This window comes from Lynx rufus, unplaced genomic scaffold (assembly GCF_022079265.1).
Source record: "Lynx rufus isolate CCGP_SWC_20201006 ecotype Redwood Valley unplaced genomic scaffold, mLynRuf1.p SCAF_22, whole genome shotgun sequence".
NCBI lineage: Eukaryota > Metazoa > Chordata > Mammalia > Carnivora > Felidae > Lynx > Lynx rufus.
In genome coordinates, this window is record NW_025814837.1 from 23,005,277 (window position 1) to 23,024,742 (window position 19,466).

The 19,466-nt window shown below is 41.4% G+C and overlaps 1 protein-coding gene across 2 annotated transcripts; it reads left to right on the forward strand.

Moving 5' to 3' along the window:
- Nucleotides 1–277: 277 nt before the first annotated feature.
- LOC124517541 (myosin regulatory light chain 12B) lies at nucleotides 278–18,726 on the forward strand. Of its 2 annotated transcripts, none has more exons than XM_047086878.1 (4): nucleotides 278–371; nucleotides 13,828–14,026; nucleotides 16,991–17,152; nucleotides 18,233–18,726. In XM_047086878.1, exons 2-4 carry the CDS (start codon nucleotides 13,843–13,845, stop codon nucleotides 18,403–18,405), a joined length of 519 nt encoding a protein of 172 aa, XP_046942834.1. In that variant the 5' UTR covers nucleotides 278–371; nucleotides 13,828–13,842; the 3' UTR covers nucleotides 18,406–18,726. The 2 variants fall into 2 exon arrangements, with proteins under 2 accessions (XP_046942834.1, XP_046942835.1); XM_047086879.1 differs by lacking the exon at nucleotides 278–371 and adding an exon at nucleotides 846–1,095.
- The last annotated feature ends 740 nt before the right edge of the window (nucleotides 18,727–19,466 follow it).

Below are 19,466 nucleotides of genomic sequence, written 5' to 3' on the forward strand. Positions count from 1 at the left end.
GCGGAAGGGCCGCGGGAACCCGCCGCATAAGGCGGGGGAGGAGGGCGGGCCGCGGGGCTACAGCAGCACGCAGGAGGGGATGCAGCAGTCTATGCAACAGGCCACAGAAGACAACTAGAGCCCAGGCTGTGTTCTTCGGCCGCAGCCTCGCTCCTCGGCCGACACAGCGGGCTTCGCTCGGTCCTGAGCGAGAACCCCTCTTGCATCCCCCCGTCCCGAGTTGGATCTCGCCGCGCCTTCCGGTGCGCTTTCCGGTCCACTTCTCGAGGCAGGAAGTGCCGGGCGCCGCCACTGTAGCACCACAGCCCAGCGATCGTCGCCGTCGCTCGTCGTCTCGCGCAGGGCAGACCGGGCTCTGGTGTCTGGCGGCGGTGAGTGGCGCTCGCCCCGGCGCGCGACATCCCTCGGGCCTCCCCCCTCGCCCCCTCCCTTCCAGCCTCGCGCCCGCCGCCGGGACCCCGCCCCAATAGACCCGGACGCCGGGGACCGGGGGCTTCGGAACCTGTTGGGCTGGGCGAAGAGGGTTGATGAAGAGGCCCTGGCAGCGGCCGGGCCTGGGCCTGAACGTTGAGAGGCCGGGCAGCGCCAGGGCGGATGAAGCCGGGCTAGGGAGACGCCCTGCTGGAAGAGGTGGCTGGGTACCGGGCAGCGCGTAGACCGGCCCTGCGTCACCCGGGTGACTTCACACACCTGGTGCCTCCGACCTCCCCGCGGCCCCGCTGCCAGCACCTGCTCTGTGCCGCACACAGGGCTGGATGCTTTGGTGGGTGCAGGAGTCTAGTGGTGCGTGCTTCTTTGCATTAGGTGAAGTGTCCACGGAAACTGTTAAGAGAACCTGTACCGGAGTGCATGGTTGGTACAGGCTAAAATGGAACGATGCCCATAGGAGTTGTAACTCTCACTGTGTCTTGCATCTTGTAAAGATTCAGGTCATGCGTGTTGATGGAAGAAAAGGACAAATCACAAGTCAAGAAAGATTTCTGAAGAAAAAAATCGTAACCTCCTTGAAGACCTTAAATTCAGCCCTAGGAGGTAGAACTGAACTGTTTCTGGCAGGATCTGTGGTAGGAGGTAACAAGAGGAAAACCTCAAAAGGTGGGAATTGTGTTGGGTGAAAAGGAGACAGTGGGGAGACCAGCCTGAATGGAACAAGAACTATAATGAGTAATAGGTGGGTATAAGGGTAGATAGGTAGGTAAGTGAGACGTTTTTATGGATGTCTTGAAAACTTGGCCAGAAATAACAGATTATGTAAGAGGCATTAGGCAGTCATTTTGGATTCATTACTAAGGGAGTAATATGAAGAAAGGGGTGCTTAGAAAATTAGTTTGGCAGCCTTTGTTTAAGATGGATTTGAAATGGTCTTTTCGTAAGAGAAGAATCATAGCATCTTAGAATTCAAAAGAACCTTAAAGATTATCTTGTGAAATAGATGACTTGTCTTATAGATTATCTTTCATTTTATAATTGAGGACGTTGAAACCCAGAGAAGCGAGATAATTTGCCCAAGGTCACTTGAAGGACTCACGTGTGCCTCTCATTTTCTTTGTAAGCATTAGGTGGACCCCACTGGGCCTCATAACTAAGTGCACAGCTTTTTGTTTGTTCAGGCACTGTTGAATGAAACAGCTTCTATATTGTATGGCTTGATGTTTGTTTATGCTTTAATGAGACTGAGTTTCGACAGGATAGACTGAAACTTCCGAAGGACAGATCCCCAGGTGAGGGTTGTGGGATTAGGAAAGATAAGAGGACTTAGAGCCCATAAATGGGGCTGATTGTCCCTCTCTTCTAGGATTCAAAGACGCCAAGTACCTAGGGATGCTTGTCATTGCCAGCAGCGTTGGGATCTTCCTTATTCTGCATCTTTGCTGTGTGGTGGCATTGCTTGTTACCCCCAGCTAGCTACCCATGTTTTCATGATAGAGAATTTGAGCTGTCTATATATAGGAGAAACGGGCTAGTGGTACAGCTCTGGAGCTAGACTTCCTGAGTACAGATCCTGAATTTAAACTCTACCATTTTCCAGGTGCTTGGGTGGCTCAATCAGGCATCTGACTCTTGATTTTGACTCACGTCATGATCTCACAGTTCCTTAGTTCGAGCGTTGCTGTCAGGCTCTGCGCTGATAGCTTGGAGCCTGCTTGGGACTTTCTCTCTCTCTCTCTCTCTCTCTCTCTCTCTCACTCTCACTGCCTCTCCCCCACTTGCTCTCTCTCTCTCCCTCTCAAAATAAATAAACTTTAAAATAAACTCTACCATTTTCTAGCTGTGTGGCTGCAGGCACAAATTGTTTATTCTCTTTGCCCTAATTCTCTCTTCTGAGAAATGGAGATAATAGCGCTTATATCAGAAGTTGTGAGGATTAAATATGTTAATACATGTGAAATGCTTAGACCAGTGCCTAGCACATACTTAGCACTCAATTATTGTCTGTTATTAGCATTGTTTCTTCCAGGCGTGGAACAGCGGCTAACTGGTAAGTTTTGTTGAGGATCTCTTGAGGAAAAGTCCAGTGGAGTTTATGCTGAACCATGGGTAAATCATAGAGAAAAGATTTATTTTAGGAGTAAGATCCAGGATCTACTTTATAATGAATATATGTATATGTAATTCTGTTTGTGATAGGAAGGAAGCATATGTATGTATTTGCTTTACAAATATTTATGGAGCACATGCCAAGTGTAAGGCAGTCTACTATACCACACAATCCGAGGTAAAAAAGGCTAAATGCCATAAAAATGTATAGGTGAATGGCATGGCAAGAAAACATTACTGGGCAGTAAAAAAAGAATAAGTCACAGATAAATGCAACAAGATAGATGAATCTCAAAAATGTATTGAGTGAAAGAAGTGAGGCATATAGAATATACACTGTATAATTCCATTTATAAGAGTTTCAAAGACAGAACGAATTTATGGTTAAATTAATAAATTTCTGGTTTATAGAAATCTGAGCAATGGTTGCCTCTGGGAGAAGTCATTGACTTGGAAGGAACTTTCTGGAGTGATGTTAACATTTATAACTTGATTGGGATGGTGGTTAGATAAATGTTCACATTTACAAAAACTCATTTTTAAGATCTGTGCATTTCACCATATATACATTTCACTGCAATAAAACAAAATGATATGCGTGTTCAGGGGATGGAATGTTTACTGCCAACTGGGGTGATCATAAAACCCATAATTAAAAAATGACAGCATTATAACATATGTGGTAAATACTAAAATATGTATGCTATGGGGAAAGTTTAGCTGGTACTAAGAGGAAAGCTGTAAAAATTGTGTTTGGCTCTTTAAAAAAATACATATAATAATTTATAGAACTGATTACATATTTGCCTAAATATGTAGCATAAAAACAATGACATGTCATTAAGTATATGAGCTTAATTTTGTGGACTATTCTAGCTTGATTATATACTAAATTCTCCCTTATGATTACTGTTTTCAGACCGTTGCTCATGTAACCAGTCATTTGATCCTCCTAATTAGCACCAACATTAGTCTTGACTACAATAATGACCATGGGAATCCATGAGAAATTTCTAAAGATTTTGTTAGACCTTGGTGAGCATGAGAATTGAATTGGAAATGACTTTAGCTTTTAGCAGAACTACTCTCTGGTCTTCTGCATTTACTGTCAGGTCTCACCTTCTGCCTCTGCTTACAAATTGGTCTGGCTAAAAGGAGACCCCCTAAGTATCCTGACCCTAAGCGTCTCCACTACCATTCTCCTGTAGCTTGGCTAAAACTTGAACTCTTCATCATCCTTTTGCTCACAAAACCATCTTCTCCTTCCTCCCCAGTTACCTCTTTTTTTTTCTTTTTTGTAAAGTAGGCTTCATGCCCAGCCGGGAGCCCAAACAACCTTGAGATCAAGACCTGAACTGAGATCAGGGGTCAGATGCTTAACCCACTGAGCCGCCCAGGTGTTCCCCCAATTACCTCATTTTGGTTTTTTGACCAGTACCTGAGAAAAGCACAATAGTTCAAAGATAGAGTTTTTCAGGAAACTCCAATTAGGAAACAAGAACTAGCAAAACAGCATAGGAATCAGAAGAACAGGATAGTGTTGATGGGAATGTTGAGGAAGTGGTGATTCTATTGAAGTTAAAAGAGGAACCCATAGAAGGGGTGCCTGGCTGGCTCAGTCAGAGCATGCAACTCTTGATCTCAGGGGGTCATGAGCTCAAGCCCCACGTTGGGGATAGCAATTACTTAAAAATAAAGAAACTTCCAGAGTGCCTGGGTGGCTCAGTCGGTTGGGCCTCCAACTTCAGCTTAGGTCATGATCTCACAGTTCATGAGTTCAAGCCCCACATCAGGCTCTGTTGACAGTGAGGAGCCTGAAGCCTGCTTCCAGTTCTGTATCTCCCTCTGTCTGCCCCTCCCGTGCTCATGTTCTGTCTCTCTGTCTCTCTCCCAAAAGTAAATAAACATTAAAAAAAATTTTTTTAAATAAACTTAAAGTAAATAGTATTATGAGTAATTGTGAGCTAACATTTAAAAATCTAGATGGAATGGTTAAATTACTAGAGAAATATTTTTTAAATGCCAAAAGTTAGGAGTGCCTGGTTGGCTTGGTAGAGCATGTGACTCTTGATCTCAGGGTTGTAGGTTCGAGCCCCGTGTTGGGTATAGAGACTCCTTAAAAAAAAAAAAAAAAAAGGAACCCACAGAACTTGGAGAAATTGAATAGAAGGAATTAAAATTTTCTAACCAGGAATAGAAAGTTCCGTATCCAATGTAAACTTGACTATGGCCATAATTCTGAAATAAAGGCATTGTCCTATTTTAATATTAAAGAGGTCAAGGAAACACAGTGGCTTTTTTTAGTTTTCTAGTACTATATAACAAATTATCTCAAACTCAGCACCTTAAAAAAGCAATAGTTTCTGAGAATCTGGTATTCCAAGGCAGCTGAGCTAGTGGTTCTGAGTCTCATAAGGTTGCAATCCAGATGTCAGCCAGGTTTGCAGTCATCTGAAGGAAGACCAGTCTCCAAGATGGCTGACTCATATGGCTGGTAAGTTGGTATTGGCAGCTGAAGAACCAGACACAAGAAAAGCTCTCTGTCCTCCTATTTACCTAAAAGCAGGGCATAAATTTGCATAGGTGTCCTTCCTCCCCTGTCTACCAGGAAGGACAAAGGTTATTCTCAGGAGACAACGTTAGCCTCTTATCAGCAGAGAAAGCCCTGATTAAATCTACCTAACAAGCCTTACCCTGTTTGCTTGCTTTTCCTGGTAACCTTCCGTCACTAGCCTCTTCCCCTCACACACACCTGTCTTCTTTTTCTTCAGTTGAAGATGATATTTAAGCTATTTTCATTTAAAAAAAAATTTTTTTTAGACTGAGTTCTAAGCTACCTTTCTGAGTTGGCTTTTCCCTGGGTATCTCTGCTGTTACACATGTTAGTAAACTGTTTTCTTCTGAATATGTAATTACAGAAGTGGCAGCCAAGAACTCAAAAGGGTGGAAGGAAAATTATTTTACCTCTTTTCACAGGTCAACCCTTTCCACTGTTGGTGGGGACTGCGCAAGGGCATGAGAAATGTGGAGGCCCATCTTGAAGTTTGGCTACCACCGTAGCCAAGGAACAAGTTCAGATGCTCTCAGAGGCCAGGCCATCACGTAAACAAATACCAACTGTGACAGGAAGATGTAGGGAGTAGTGGGGATTCCTCACTGAATACTCATTATCTACAGGAACTTACGAATGCTGGTCAATTGATTCTTTATCATACGGTTTTTCAAGACATCTGAAAGTTGTTAATTTATTAAAGTAAACTTAAGTTTTTTACAATGTTGGCAAGCTAACTCAGTTACTGAAGAAGGCATTTAAAAAGGTCATCCCTGGGAGAAGTAAGTGAACCTCCCTGCGGACTGCATATAGTTTGGCAGCTGCCAGTTTGTGACTTCTGATCTACTTATTTTATTTTATAGATGAGGAAAGTGAGGCCCAGGAAAGCTAAAATGACCAAAGGTCATGTAACTAACTTGTGAATGCCAGAACTAGAATTAGTGTCCAGCTCTCTAGCATCTCCATTAAAACATGACTAAGTTTTAAAAGAACTAAAAGAAACTCGACGCGTAAATAACCAGTGCCTTGTAAATGGTTAACTCATTGGTTCTCAACCCTCCTGAATGGAATCACCTGATGCATTTTTTTAAATTACAAATTCCTGGGCACCACCCATCATCATTCAGTTTCAGTTAGACCAGACTAAGACTTAGGCATCAGTTCTTTTTAAACTTCCAGGGTGATTCTGGGGCGCCTGGGTGGCGCAGTCGGTTAAGCGTCCGACTTCAGCCAGGTCACGATCTCGCGGTCCGTGAGTTCGAGCCCCGCGTCGAGCTCTGGGCTGATGGCTCGGAGCCTGGAGCCTGTTTCCGATTCTGTGTCTCCCTCTCTCTCTGCCCCTCCCCCGTTCATGCTCTGTCTCTCTCTGTCCCAAAAATAAATAAACGTTGAAAAAAAAAAAAAAATTTTAAACTTCCAGGGTGATTCTAATGTGCAGCCAATATTGAAACCAGAAGGTTAACTGTTGTGAGAGACAGATTTACTTGTCATATGGCGACAGCCCCTAACTGACTTAAGATATAAAGAAGGAACCCTTAAAGGAATGTCAAGGAAGTCCTAGGTAGCTGACAGAATATGCTTCATAAAAGCCAATAAAGTCATATAGGCTGGATAAAGTTCACAAGCAATTTCTGCTTATTAGTAGTGATTATCATGCCCAAGTTTTGATTTACACAACAGTATCGCAGGTGATTTTGCAGACATTTAGATCATTATCTAAATATGTTGACACCACAGCCACATATACCAGTGTTCCTGTATCCCAACCCTTATAAGTTCTGTGAACACTACATACACCTTTAGTTCACTCTATATGAGAAATTTACAAAAATAATGACATATTTAAAGAGGAAGTGAGAAGTTTTTACTGCTGTTGATGGTTCTTCATTAAATTACATGCTGGTTTATATGAGGGTTTTTTTTGCTTTTTTTTTTTTTGTAATTACAGCTTAAGAGTGGAGTTTGGTTGTTGTTTCCTGCTTAACATTTATAAGTTGAACATTAACTTGACAGTCCTAGATAAAGGTTTCAAGCCTTACCTATGATGTCAAACCAAGACCATGACTGACAGGAAATATTGTCACTTGTTTAAACCTACATTGCAGTTCCCATTTCACTGTGCAATTCTGTCCTGTACATTGGTTTCTCCAGTATCGTCTGAATTTATTGGAAAACTCAAGGATTTGAATTCAGAGGAAAGTCACTGCTCAGAAATCAGTGTTAGATTGCATTGGTCATACTGAAAGTTTTTTATATCTTGTGGTAAGTTCAAGGGGCACCTGGGTGTCTCAGTCACTTAAGCATCTGACTCTTGATATCTGCCCAGCTGGTGATCTTGCTATGGTGAAATCAGGTTCTGTGTCAGGCTGAGCATGGAGCCTGCTTGGGGTTCTCTCTCTCCCTCTCTCAAATAAATAAATAAACTTAAAAAAAATTGTGGTAAATTAAAAATATCTAAAAGAATATTTAGTACAAAGTGAAAAATACAAAGTTAGAAATAGCCTTCAATAAATGGGGCTTGGCTCCCAGGTCTGCCACTAGGTGACCTTGGGAAAGTTATTTAATTGCTTTGATCTTCAGTTTCTACATTTGTGAAGCAGGCGTGTTAAGTTTAATGCACATAATGTGCCTAGCATATGAGTCACTCAATAAATGGAATGGAGCTATAAGTTGAGTAGACCTTTAATTTTCTCCTTGGTCTTAAAGCATTTGGGGCTGGAAAAGTAGCAAGAACAAAAATATATAAGGTAACGAAGTGCGTGGTGCCGTGGACACATACAAGCAGTTTGGTGTTACTGAAGGAAAAGTACAAAGCAGAGAATGGCTAGAGATAAGGCTGGAAAGGTCATTCTAGAGTATGGAAAGGAGGACCTTGTGTACCATGCTTAAGAACTTGTATTCTGTACTGTATGCAGTGGACAGCCAAAGATTTTTAAGGGAAAGATAAGGTCATATTCATATTCATGTGTTAGACACCACTGGCTGGAATCTAAAGGGCAGTTTAGAGGGATGAAGAAGCAAGAAGATAGGTTAGTTGGCCATAGAAATATATATATTTTTAAGTTTATTTATTTGACAGAGGCAGAGACAGCATGAGTTGGGGAGGGGCAGAGAGAGAATCCCAAGAAAGCTCCGCACTACCAGCAGAGCCCGACATGGGGCTAGAACTCACGCAACCAATATCATGACCTGAGCTGAAACAAAGAGTCGGACGCTTAACTGACTAAGCCACCCAGGCACCCCGACATAGAAATATTCTACACAGAGATAATGAAGGCCCAGTTTAGGGTGGTGGGAGAGGAAAGAGGAAGATGAGCAAATCTGAGAAATATTTGAGGTAGGGCTTGATTCATCAGGAAGAGGGATGAGTTGGGGATGACTCCTAAGTTTTTGGTTTGGTGAGTAGGTAAATGACAGAAAACTAAGACAGTTTAGAAGTGGGAAGATAATGAATTCACTTTCCAACACATTGATTATGAGTGTCTGTGGGATGTCCAAATGAGTGCCTTTCATAAGCAGTTGGACGTTGGAGTCTGTAGCCAAGGGAAAGGTCAGGCCTGGTGATACAGATTTGGGAGCCACTGAATGTTGTCAGACCAGTGAGAGTTGATGAGATCATCCAAGGAAAGCAGAATGGAAAGAATTTTAATAAGCCATGGACTGCTAGAATATTGGGAAACATGAATACCTAGGTGAGTGGAGAAGATAAGAGCCTAACAAGAAAATGGAAGAGGACCAATCATAGAAATAGAACTGAGAGAAGAGTAAGTTGGTATCACCAAGTCAACCAAGTATTTAACATAAATGAACCTCTCCAGTATAACATTTAGGAGTTTCCCTCCTGAGAGTGATGAGGTTTTGGGGTGGGGTTTGTGAGGTCCGGAGCCAATGGACAAGAAAAAATTCTTGAAGTCTTTGGTGCAAAAAGGTGATTTTATTAAGGCATGGGGACAGGGCCTGTGCATTGTAAGTGTGGGGGGTTATGGGTTTATGGAGTTGGGGTAGAGGGAGTTTCCAAAGAGACTTTCACATACTAAAGACTTACTGGAGGCCTAGCTATTATTGTCTTTTTCTTTTTTTTTCAACGTTTATTTATTTTTGGGACAGAGAGAGACAGAGCATGAACGGGGGAGGGGCAGAGAGAGAGGGAGACACAGAATCGGAAACAGGCTCCAGGCTCCGAGCCATCAGCCCAGAGCCTGACGCGGGGCTCGAACTCACGGACCGCGAGATCGTGACCTGGCTGAAGTCGGACGCTTAACCGACTGCGCCACCCAGGCACCCCTATTATTGTCAACCTAAGGTTGTTTTTCCCTCTAGCAAAGCATTAACATTAAGTCGCAGGGAGTTCCTGGACTTCAGGCTATGATGGGATTGCCTTTTTCTGGTAAACTAGTGGGGACTCTTATCAGTTTAACCATTTGGGTGTTTTTTGTTTGTTTATTTTTGGGTTTTTTGTCCTTTCCTGGTTTTGGGTAGCCTGGCGTGTCCAAGGAGTATCATACATGTCCCACCTGGGTGGGGGGCGGGGGGGGAGCTGTTGGCCTGCACTTTGCCCTCAGCTTGCCCCATGTTACTTCATCAGGAGTGGAAGGTATACAAGGTTGGGAACCTTGCATTCTCTTTCCATTTTGGACAGTTCATTTCTACTGTTACTGTTCACCAAGGCCAAGAGGGATAAAATGGTGTCAGAGACAGCAGAGGGATCCAATGAGTTAGACTGAATTTGGCAGTTTGAAAGCAGTTGCAGTAGAGGGGAGAAAAGCCAGATTGTGGTGGGTTGAGAGTGAGTGGGAAGTGAGAAAGTAGAGAAAGCGAAGATACTTATCTCAGAAGAAAAGGAGAAAGAGGAATGTAGTTTCTTTTGGGGGTAGAGTTCTTTTGAGATTGATTGTTTTGCTACAACTTGGCTTCACTCTTCAGCTGATATTTTATTATCAGCTCATATTTTATGTGTGTATGTGTGTAGTGTCTATAGGTACCTTATATGTGTATAAATGTGTACTATTTAAAATGTGTACTATTTTAACATGAGGTAATGAAAAAATTTTTTAATTTTTTTTAATGTTTATTTTTGAGAGACAGGCAGAGAGAGAGGGAGACACAGAATCTAAAGCAGGCTCCAGGCTCCGAGCTGTCAGCACAGAGCGTGATGTGGGGCTTGAACCCACGAACCGTGAGATAATGACCCGAGCCAAAGTCTGATGCTTAACTGACTGAACCACCCAGGTGCCCCAGGAAGAAAAAAAAAAAAAAAAAAAAACTTTTAAAAGAAACTGTGGTGTTATATTGAGCCTATTATCTGCTCTGTAACATATTTTGATTAGGGTCATTTAGTGAATTGCTCTTGTCTTTTGCTTTCCTTCCCTGTTTCCTTCACTCTAGGGGTCAGACTTGGCTCACTATCTAAGGGCTTTTCCAGCCTTGTTGGTTACTTCCCCATTCTCTCTCACAGGCATTTCCCCTAATAAAAAAATTTTGCGTGTTTAATTTCATCTTGGCAGCAGCTTCCTGAACTCCAAATAAGCTTCAGAAATGCTTAAATATTTTGGGTAGCTGTAAGGTTAGCATGACACAACCAATTTTTTTTTAAATAAAAATTTACTCTTTGGGAGTTTTTTCTCAGTGACTATTACAAACATAATTTGTGGATACTGAGAGAACTAATTCTTGCCTTCCTATTTACTGTCTTATGTACATACTATGACTTGAAGAAATAGAATCTTGGGATTTTTAGCATGAAAAAATGTTGATCCAGCAGTTTTGGAATGGGAAGAAGAATTAAAACATAGTCAAGTGCCTTGCTGGTGGACCACATTCTGTCTCTAACCTTCAATATAACTAAGCTGAAATAAGCTAAGTTATAGGACAGAAGAGAAAATTAACATTTATTCAGGACAAGTATGTGGGGTAGGGAAGGAGTTGGAATGTTAGAATGAGAAACTCTAAGGCTGATGTACTTCAACCTGCACCACTAAGCCAAGCTTTAGAATACCCAGTGGTGTATTTTTTTGAATTGAAAAAAGAAAAGTAAACAATGTAGATTAAAAGTCCAAGACTTGAGTATGCAACTCTTGATCTCAGGGCTGTGAATTCAAGCCCCACATTGAGTGTAGAGATTACAGTCTTAAAAACAGTACCAAAAAAATTAAGTCTAAGACTAAAAGTCCTAGAGACCCAGGTCCAAAATTGCCTTGGTCAGCCATTGTCCCATCTAGTCATCTGCTTTCACACTATGGGGCTACAGAATTAGAGAACAGTCCCCAAGACCACCCTCATTTCTGACACCGGTTGCAGGTTTGGGTCCCCAAGACAACCCTTAGTTTTGATAATTTTGCTAGGATTCACAGAACTCATTAAAAGCTGTTATACTGTTAGTTATGGTTTATTACAGTAAAAGGGTTCAGATTGAAATCAGCCAAGGGAAGAGATGTATGTTGCATAGTCCAGGAGGGTTCCAAATGCAGAGCCCCCAGTTGTCCTCTTCCTTGGACAGTGTTGACCCCTCCTGGCAATAAGATGTGACAATATGCATGGTGTATTGCCAACTAGGAAGGCTTACTTGATCTCTGATATCCATAGTTTTTACTGGGGCTCCATCACATAAATACTGTCAGCTGCTCTGTGGCTGACCTCAGTCTCCAGCCCCTTGAGTGGTCAAACTGATAACACATGACCCAAAGCCCCACAATAAATTACATTATTAGGCTGTCTGATACGACCCAAGACCCTGATATCAGCAGGACATTCCACAGGCTTAGAGATTACCTCCCAGGAGCAGAGGGAAAGGGCCAAGACTCTCTTTGAGCAAAATTGTTTACTACACAGGGCCATTGATTTTATATTTTAACCTAAATAATACCTATCTCATAGGGCAATTGTGAAGATGGAATAAGACATTGGACTAGAAAATGGCTCTGGTGCCTCTGGGTTTTCCAAGATAATATGTAGCTAGTAATGGTGGAGCTGAGATTTGAACTCAGGACTTTCTAATCCCAAAGCTGATAGTATTTTTGTGTTGCGTTTATCTACATTATTTGAAACTGCAAATAAAAAAATGGAATGAAATGTGTTTATTCTATTTGACATTTATGGGGTGCTTGGGTGGCTCAGTCAGCTAAACATCTGACTTCAGCTCAGGTCATGAACTCGAGCCCTGCATTGGGCTCTGTGCTGAGAGCTCAGAGCCTGGAGCCTGCTTCAGATTCTGTGTCTCCGTCTCTCTCTGCCCCTCCCCCACTCATGCTCTGCCTCTCTCTCTGTCAAAAATAAACAAACATTAAAAAAAAAATGACTTTAAATTGTTGGTGGCTTTTGGGGCGCCTGGGTGGTGCAGTCGGTTAAGCGTCCGACTTCAGCCAGGTCACGATCTCGCACTCCGTGAGTTCGAGCCCCGCGTCAGGCTCTGGGCTGATGGCTCAGAGCCTGGAGCCTGTTTCCGATTCTGTGTCTCACTCTCTCTGCCCCTCCCCCGTTCATGCTCTGTCTCTCTCTGTCCCAAAAATAAATTAAAAAAAAAAAAATTGTTGGTGGCTTTCAATAGAGTGTTGGAGGCTGCCACCAAAGCCATATTACAGAGAATTGAGGAGTGATTGAAAAGATGAGAAAATGAAAATAGTTGAGTATTACACTGGTATTCTAAAAGTTTTGTCAAAGGAAAGGGGAAATGTCAAAGGAAGGGATGCAAGATTGAGTCATAGGTTTTGGGACGCCTGGCTGGCTCAGTCAGTAGAGCATGTGACTCTTGATCTTAGGGTCCTGAGTTCGAGCCTCGCGTTGGGCATAGAGATGACTTTTAAAAAGTAATGAAAAAAGAGTAGCTTTTGATAATTTTTTAAAGATGAGAGCCTTTGAACATGTACCATACAGTGACTATACTAGTCTCTACAAATGTCCTCTCATTTAAGTCTCACTTGCACTGAACTAGAGGCTGTGTTTTGCTGTAAAACTGAAGATCGAGTGAGCTTCCCTGGTTTCCACACTGTTTTGAAAAACCAAGACTCAGAGAGTTTATGCAATATTGGTAGTAAAATGGAGTAAAAAGAAGAGTGCCTATTGTATAGGATTGTTATGAGGATTCAATGGGACAGTCCTTGTAAAAAGTAAAATGTCAGCTTTGGAGCATTTCTCTTTAGGAGAGCCCCAAACCCTCTTAACGGTGCTTGGCACATAGTAAGTTACTCAGTAAATCCTGGCTATTGGTATGTATTTTTAAACTAATTTCCACTCAATAAAAATGGGTTTCATGGAATTTGGGGACAACCTATATAATGATTTCTGTTCCTTAAAATTTTCAAAACTGCTTTTTTTCCTAGCCATTTAACTGTCACATTGGAAATGAAGCTTAAATGTATATGTATTCTTACCCAATTGAAGTAATAATTCTACAGTAACCTATTTTTACTCACTGGGGTGCCTGGGTGGCTCAGTTGGTTAAGCAGCTGATTCTTGATTTCTGCTCAGGTCATGATTTCATGGTTCGTGGGGTCAAACCCTACATCAGCACAGAGCCTACTTGGGAGTGTCTCTCTCTCTCTCTCTCTCTCTCTGTCCCCCCAATACTCTCTCCCTGCCCCTCCCCCCCCCCACACCTTCCCCTCCCCCACCGTCACTCTCCCTCGAAATAAATATTCTTTTTAAAAGATATTTTTACTTGCTAACTTATAGGTGTTACAGGTTCTTTTTTGTTTTATGTTTTATGCATTCTCCTTTGCTTTGTTTCTTCTTTTTAACTCTAGAATTAAATAGCCACCATGTCGAGCAAAAAGGCAAAGACCAAGACCACTAAGAAGCGTCCCCAGCGCGCAACATCCAACGTGTTCGCCATGTTTGACCAGTCACAGATTCAGGAATTCAAAGAGGCCTTCAACATGATTGATCAGAACAGAGATGGTTTCATTGACAAGGAAGATTTGCATGATATGCTTGCTTCTCTAGGTAGACTTTTATATCCTTAATATGCCCACTTCCCCAAAATAATAATTCAGTGTTTTCTGAATTATTTTTTGCATCATGAGTAAGTATTCCTCAAAGGCTTATTGAGAGATGTCTGGGTGGGAAGTGCCATGTTGGGATTGGCCAGTCAAAAGAGGATTTTATTTACAACTTTTTTATAATTGAAGAAAATAAAATGTAAAAATAACAAGATTTAAAGCAAACATAAACTGCCCTCTGGTTGTCTGGGCACCTTACTTGGTTTTATGGGTGTTAATTTATTATTCCTTGTATGATTTTGTTGTTTGTTGTGATCTTAAAAAGAAAGATGGGAGGGAAGGTCTTCCATGTTCTATCCCAAGTCAGCAGTGATTTTACAGTTGGAAATGGCAAACCTAGGAGTTCCCTATAGACTGGGCAGGGAAGGGAGTGCAGGTCACAGTTAGGCTCTGTCTGCACTCTGGAGTTTTCTTATGCTTGACTGTTAGCCAGAACAGGGGCCACAGGGCAAAAAATGAGGGTGTTATTTTTTTCCCTCTTAGTAACATAACATAATTTTGTTCCTCTATTTTATTTTATTTTTCTGATATATTATTTTGAAAAAAATACTTTTTAAGATTTTATTTTTAAGTAATCTGTATGCCCAACGTGGGGCTTGAACTCATGATGCCAAGATCAAGAGGTACATGCTCAAAAAAAAAAAACAAAAACGAAGTTGCAATGCTCTTTTGACTGAGCTAGCCAGGAGTCCCTATTTTGAAAATTTTTAAGCCTGCAAAAAGTTGAAAGAACAGTGTAATGAACATGCATACACCCTTTACCTAGATGCACCAATAGTTAACATTTTGCAACATTTTCTTTAGTCAGAGTGAAAGTAGAATCGGGATACTGAACTAAGTTGTTGCCTTGGAGGTAGTTTGGATCCCAGTGCTTTTCACACTCAAAATAGCTAAGTGTACGCTTTTTGGGCGCGCCACTAGTAAAGAAGGCCACAGAAGAAAATTGAAGGACTTAGTTGTATTACAAAGATTGAACACTCAAACCTGTGCCCTCTCATAATAGATGCTCAGTTAATCTTTGTTGGATGAGTGAGGGATGGTAGAGTAAGAGGCTGACTTTAGGGCCTTCCATTTTGGGGAGCCCCATGCCTTTAAAGATACATATTTATCTTTCAGATCAACAAATTATATTGGATGCCTTGAATGGGTTCATAGGTGCTTAGCCTAAACCAATTCATTTTTAATCCCCGTGTCTTTCCTGTACCCATGTTCTCTTGACACCTTTGGGTTAGACTTTTTCCCAAAAAATTGGGGCAAGAGAGTTGAATTAAACTTGAAGGTAGAAAAGTAGATCTTTTTAGCTCCTTTCACTGACTCAGTGAATCTTAAAATTAATTTTGGGCTAATTTTTGTATTGGTATGTTGAATAGGTGTAATGAGTGAGACAAGTAATCTATAGTAAGACAGATGCCAACTTGGCATTCATATTTCGCCCAAACTCCCAGGATGATAACTACGTATGAACCACAGTTCTAGATTTGATTGTTAGCACTTAGTTGGGTATAATATTCTCCTTAGATATGAACATCTAACTTAAGATATTCTTTTCATAGAGAATCATTACAAACAATGTCGGGAGGGACTTTTCAGAAACCAAGTTTAACCAGTCCATTTTACAGATCAAAAAAATAAACCCTAGACAACTGCCTCCTTTTCTCAAGTAACAAAGCTAGTGGCAGAACTGGGATTCAAACCCACAATTCTAGATGCTTCCTTCTTTCACAGCTACTTTTCCTATACCATGGGAGGGCCTCACAAATGCCTGGACAAAGAGGAGCCCTTTGTTATTCCTACCGTGACTGGCCCTTCCCGGGGACTTTCTCCTAACTTCAGAGGACGGGTTAGGGGAATCTCCCTCCATGGGGAGAAGCGTTCTTAGTTGGAACCGAGATTGAGATTTCCCATTATGAGCAATACTAAACTAGTTCCGCCATATGAGTAAACAGCATTTGCATTATGTCTGGCCACTGAGTAATAGATACTATTGTTCAAAATGAGCTCAGGATTCTAAGCCAACCTAGTAGTTTTAGCTTGAATGACCAAATTATAAATAAAATTTTTGAAAATACTAATTCATGGGCAACTGTACCACAATTGGAAATATGAATATTTTGAGACGCCTGGGTGGCTCAGTCAGGTTAAGCATCTGACTTCAGGTCGTGATCTCATAGTTTCTGAGTTCAAGCCCCACATCAGGCTCTCTGCTGTCAGCGCTGAGCCCACTTCAGATCCTCTGTCCCCCGTCCTCCCTGCCTCTCTCTCAAAAATAAACATTTAAAAAAAGTAATATGAATTATTTCAAATTTTTAAACAACTGGCATTGAAATGCCCTGATGGACCTTTAACATTATCAACATTCAAAATGTAAAACTGTGGCATTGCCTGGTTCATGGGTTCGGGTGCTTGTTTTTCTTTTTTTGTTTGTTTGTTTATTTTTAGAAAGGGTGCTAGCATGTAAGCAACAGAGGGGCAGAGGGAGAGGGAGAAAGAGAGAATCCCAAGCAGGTGCCACGTCTAGTGCAGAGCCTGATGCAGGGCTCAATCTTACCACTATAAGATCTTGACCTGAGTTGGAATCAGAAGTCCAGTGTCTAACTGAGCCACCCAGGTGCCCCTCTGGTGCTTGTTTTTGATGAAAAATAGTGAAGGAAAAGTTGCAGAAAGTATCAATGAATGAAAAACATGCAACCTAAGCCCACAATACATTTTTATAATGATGTATCAAAGGTTTTTTTACATTGTCAAAAATTTGTCTTTTTAAAATGTCCTTATTGCAAGTTAATTGAAAAAAATAGTTTCATGTGATGATGATGTAACTTAAAAATATGCTGGGAGCATAACAATAACAAATAATTATGTGTTGAAATGAGTTCTTTGTCCTTAAATGTTAAAATGTAAAATCTTACAGGGAAGAATCCAACCGATGCATACCTTGATGCCATGATGAATGAGGCTCCGGGGCCCATAAATTTCACCATGTTCCTTACGATGTTTGGTGAGAAATTAAATGGCACAGATCCAGAAGATGTCATCAGAAATGCTTTTGCTTGCTTTGATGAAGAAGCAACTGGTGAGTGCTCTTTGTTCATGCCCCCCCCTCATTCCGGACTATATGAAATACTTCTTAGGAAATGAAAAAACCGAGTAAAATATAACTTTATTTATTTATTTAAGTTTATTGATTTTGAGAGAGAGAAAGAGTGTGGTTGAGACAGGGCAGAGAGAGAGGGAGAGAGAGCATCCCAAGTAGACCCTGCACCGTTAGCACAGAGCCCGACATGGGGCTCAACCCACAAACCACAAAATCATGACCTGAGCTGAATTCGGTCACTTAACTGACTGAGCCACACAGACACAACACCCCCCCTTTTTTTTTAATAAAATATAACTTAAAGAAAAAATGAATCAACTATCATTTATAGTAGGACAGTATGACCGAGAATGGGTAGGTCACAGGTATGTGGGTCATAAAGCTCCCGGTTTGAGGTGTTAATCTTTGAATTTGGTTCTGAGCTTCCTGAAAGCCAAATGGAGAATTGTCTGTTGAATAGTATTTCTTAGACAATAAAACTACTTCTTCAAGAGACTGTCAGTCTCTCCAAAAATTATAGGGAACTAACTTGAACAATTAAAATATTTTTTTCTCTCTCATTTTAAATCGTAAAGCCTAGCTATTCACATTTTCTTACTCCTCCCCTTTTCCCCTTTCCTTTCCATTAACCGTCTCCTCAGCCACCCACACACTTCCTCAGATGTACCTTGCAACCTCCTTCCTGCTTTCGTCTCCAGACTTGTCATAACCGCACTACCCCTCTGGCACATTTGGTCTTGGCCGGTACTGTCCATTTTTCTGGGCAACTGCCTTTTTGTTTTCCTTTACATCTCTGAAATACAGAGGGTTTTTGTTTTCCTCCTCCAGAGAAAAACACTTGCTTCAAATTAATTGTGTAAGCATTATAACCTATAAACTGAGCCTTTAAAATGAAAGAACTCTCAAAGATGATGTAGTTACATATTGCCTTAGTTCGCTAGTTTCTTTTGTTCACATAAACGTGGATATTCTGAAATATTTTGTAACACTGACCTAGCTTAGAAATGAACCATTCAGTGCCAGGAAGTGTTCGTGACTCCCGTTTCTACTGCCTTCCAGGCACCATCCAGGAAGACTACCTGAGAGAGCTGCTGACAACGATGGGAGACCGGTTTACGGATGAGGAGGTGGACGAGCTGTACAGAGAAGCGCCTATCGACAAAAAGGGGAATTTCAATTACATCGAGTTCACGCGCATCCTTAAACATGGAGCAAAAGACAAAGATGATTGAAAGAACTTCAGCTAAAACCTTCCAATTGCTTTGTCTTCCTCTGTTTTATCTCCTAGACACTGTCCCCCACCCGCATAGACCTGTTGCATGCAACTTAGTTTCACGGCTTTGCCTCTTTTTTTGATGTATTTATTCTAGACCTTTCTGCCATTTAGCACTTGTATAATCAGACTGCAAATGGGGTTGAGGTTGTAAATTGTTCTGAAAAAGAGATTGCGAATAAAAATCAACAAATGTGAAAGCCCAGGAAAATATATCCGGTATTTCTGGTTTTGCTGGATTTTTACATTTTTATATAATAAAACACTATTTTGAAATAAAGATTATGGTGACTCAAATGGAATATAATGGAAAGTAGTTGGGGCAGTCTTTCTTTTTTTTTTTTTTTTTTTTTTCAGATATTCAAGTTTACAGATTTCAAATTTCATGGTAAAGCTGATTTTTCAGTTATGTGGGACAATGTTCTTCAGAACTTAAAAAAAAATTTTTTTTAATGTCTATTTATTTTTGAGATAGAGAGAGACACAGAGTGTGAGCGGGGGAGGGTCAGAGAGAGAGGGAGACACAGAGTCCGAATCGGGCTCTAGTCTCAGCTGTCAGCACAGAGCCCGACGTGGGGCTCAAACTCACAAAGTTTGCGAGATCATGACGTGAGCCGAAGTCGGCCTCCCAACTGACTGAGCCACCCAGGTGCCCCTTCAGAGCTTGTAAGTACAAATTAACATCATTATTCAGTAAAAACTCATACCTTTGTGTTTTTAATGCTTTTAAGTAAGGCAGATGTTTATTGAATGATAAATATAGAATATATCTGAGGAAACATTGAACAGTTTATGGATCTTAGAGCCTAAGAAGATTCTGATGAATAGTGAAGGAACATTTGCTGTGTGTGAAGCGCTGCACACAGATAATTTTCACTGACTTCTCGACAATCTTGTGAGATAGATTTTTATTAGTGCTGTATTTCAGGTGAGGGAACTGAGTTCTGCATAGTTGAGTGATTGATCAGAGTCACTTGTGGTAAGTGAGAGGTGGGATTCCAACCTGGGTGCCTAACTCCA

Bases quoted from the DNA above. Each gene is read 5' to 3' on its own strand.
- LOC124517541 (XM_047086878.1), top strand. From the start codon at position 13,843: ATGTCGAGCAAAAAGGCAAAGACCAAGACCACTAAGAAGCGTCCCCAG. The intron at 14,027-16,990 runs GTAGACTTTTAT...AAAATCTTACAG, and splicing joins TGATATGCTTGCTTCTCTAG to GGAAGAATCCAACCGATGCA. The intron at 17,153-18,232 runs GTGAGTGCTCTT...ACTGCCTTCCAG, and splicing joins CTTTGATGAAGAAGCAACTG to GCACCATCCAGGAAGACTAC.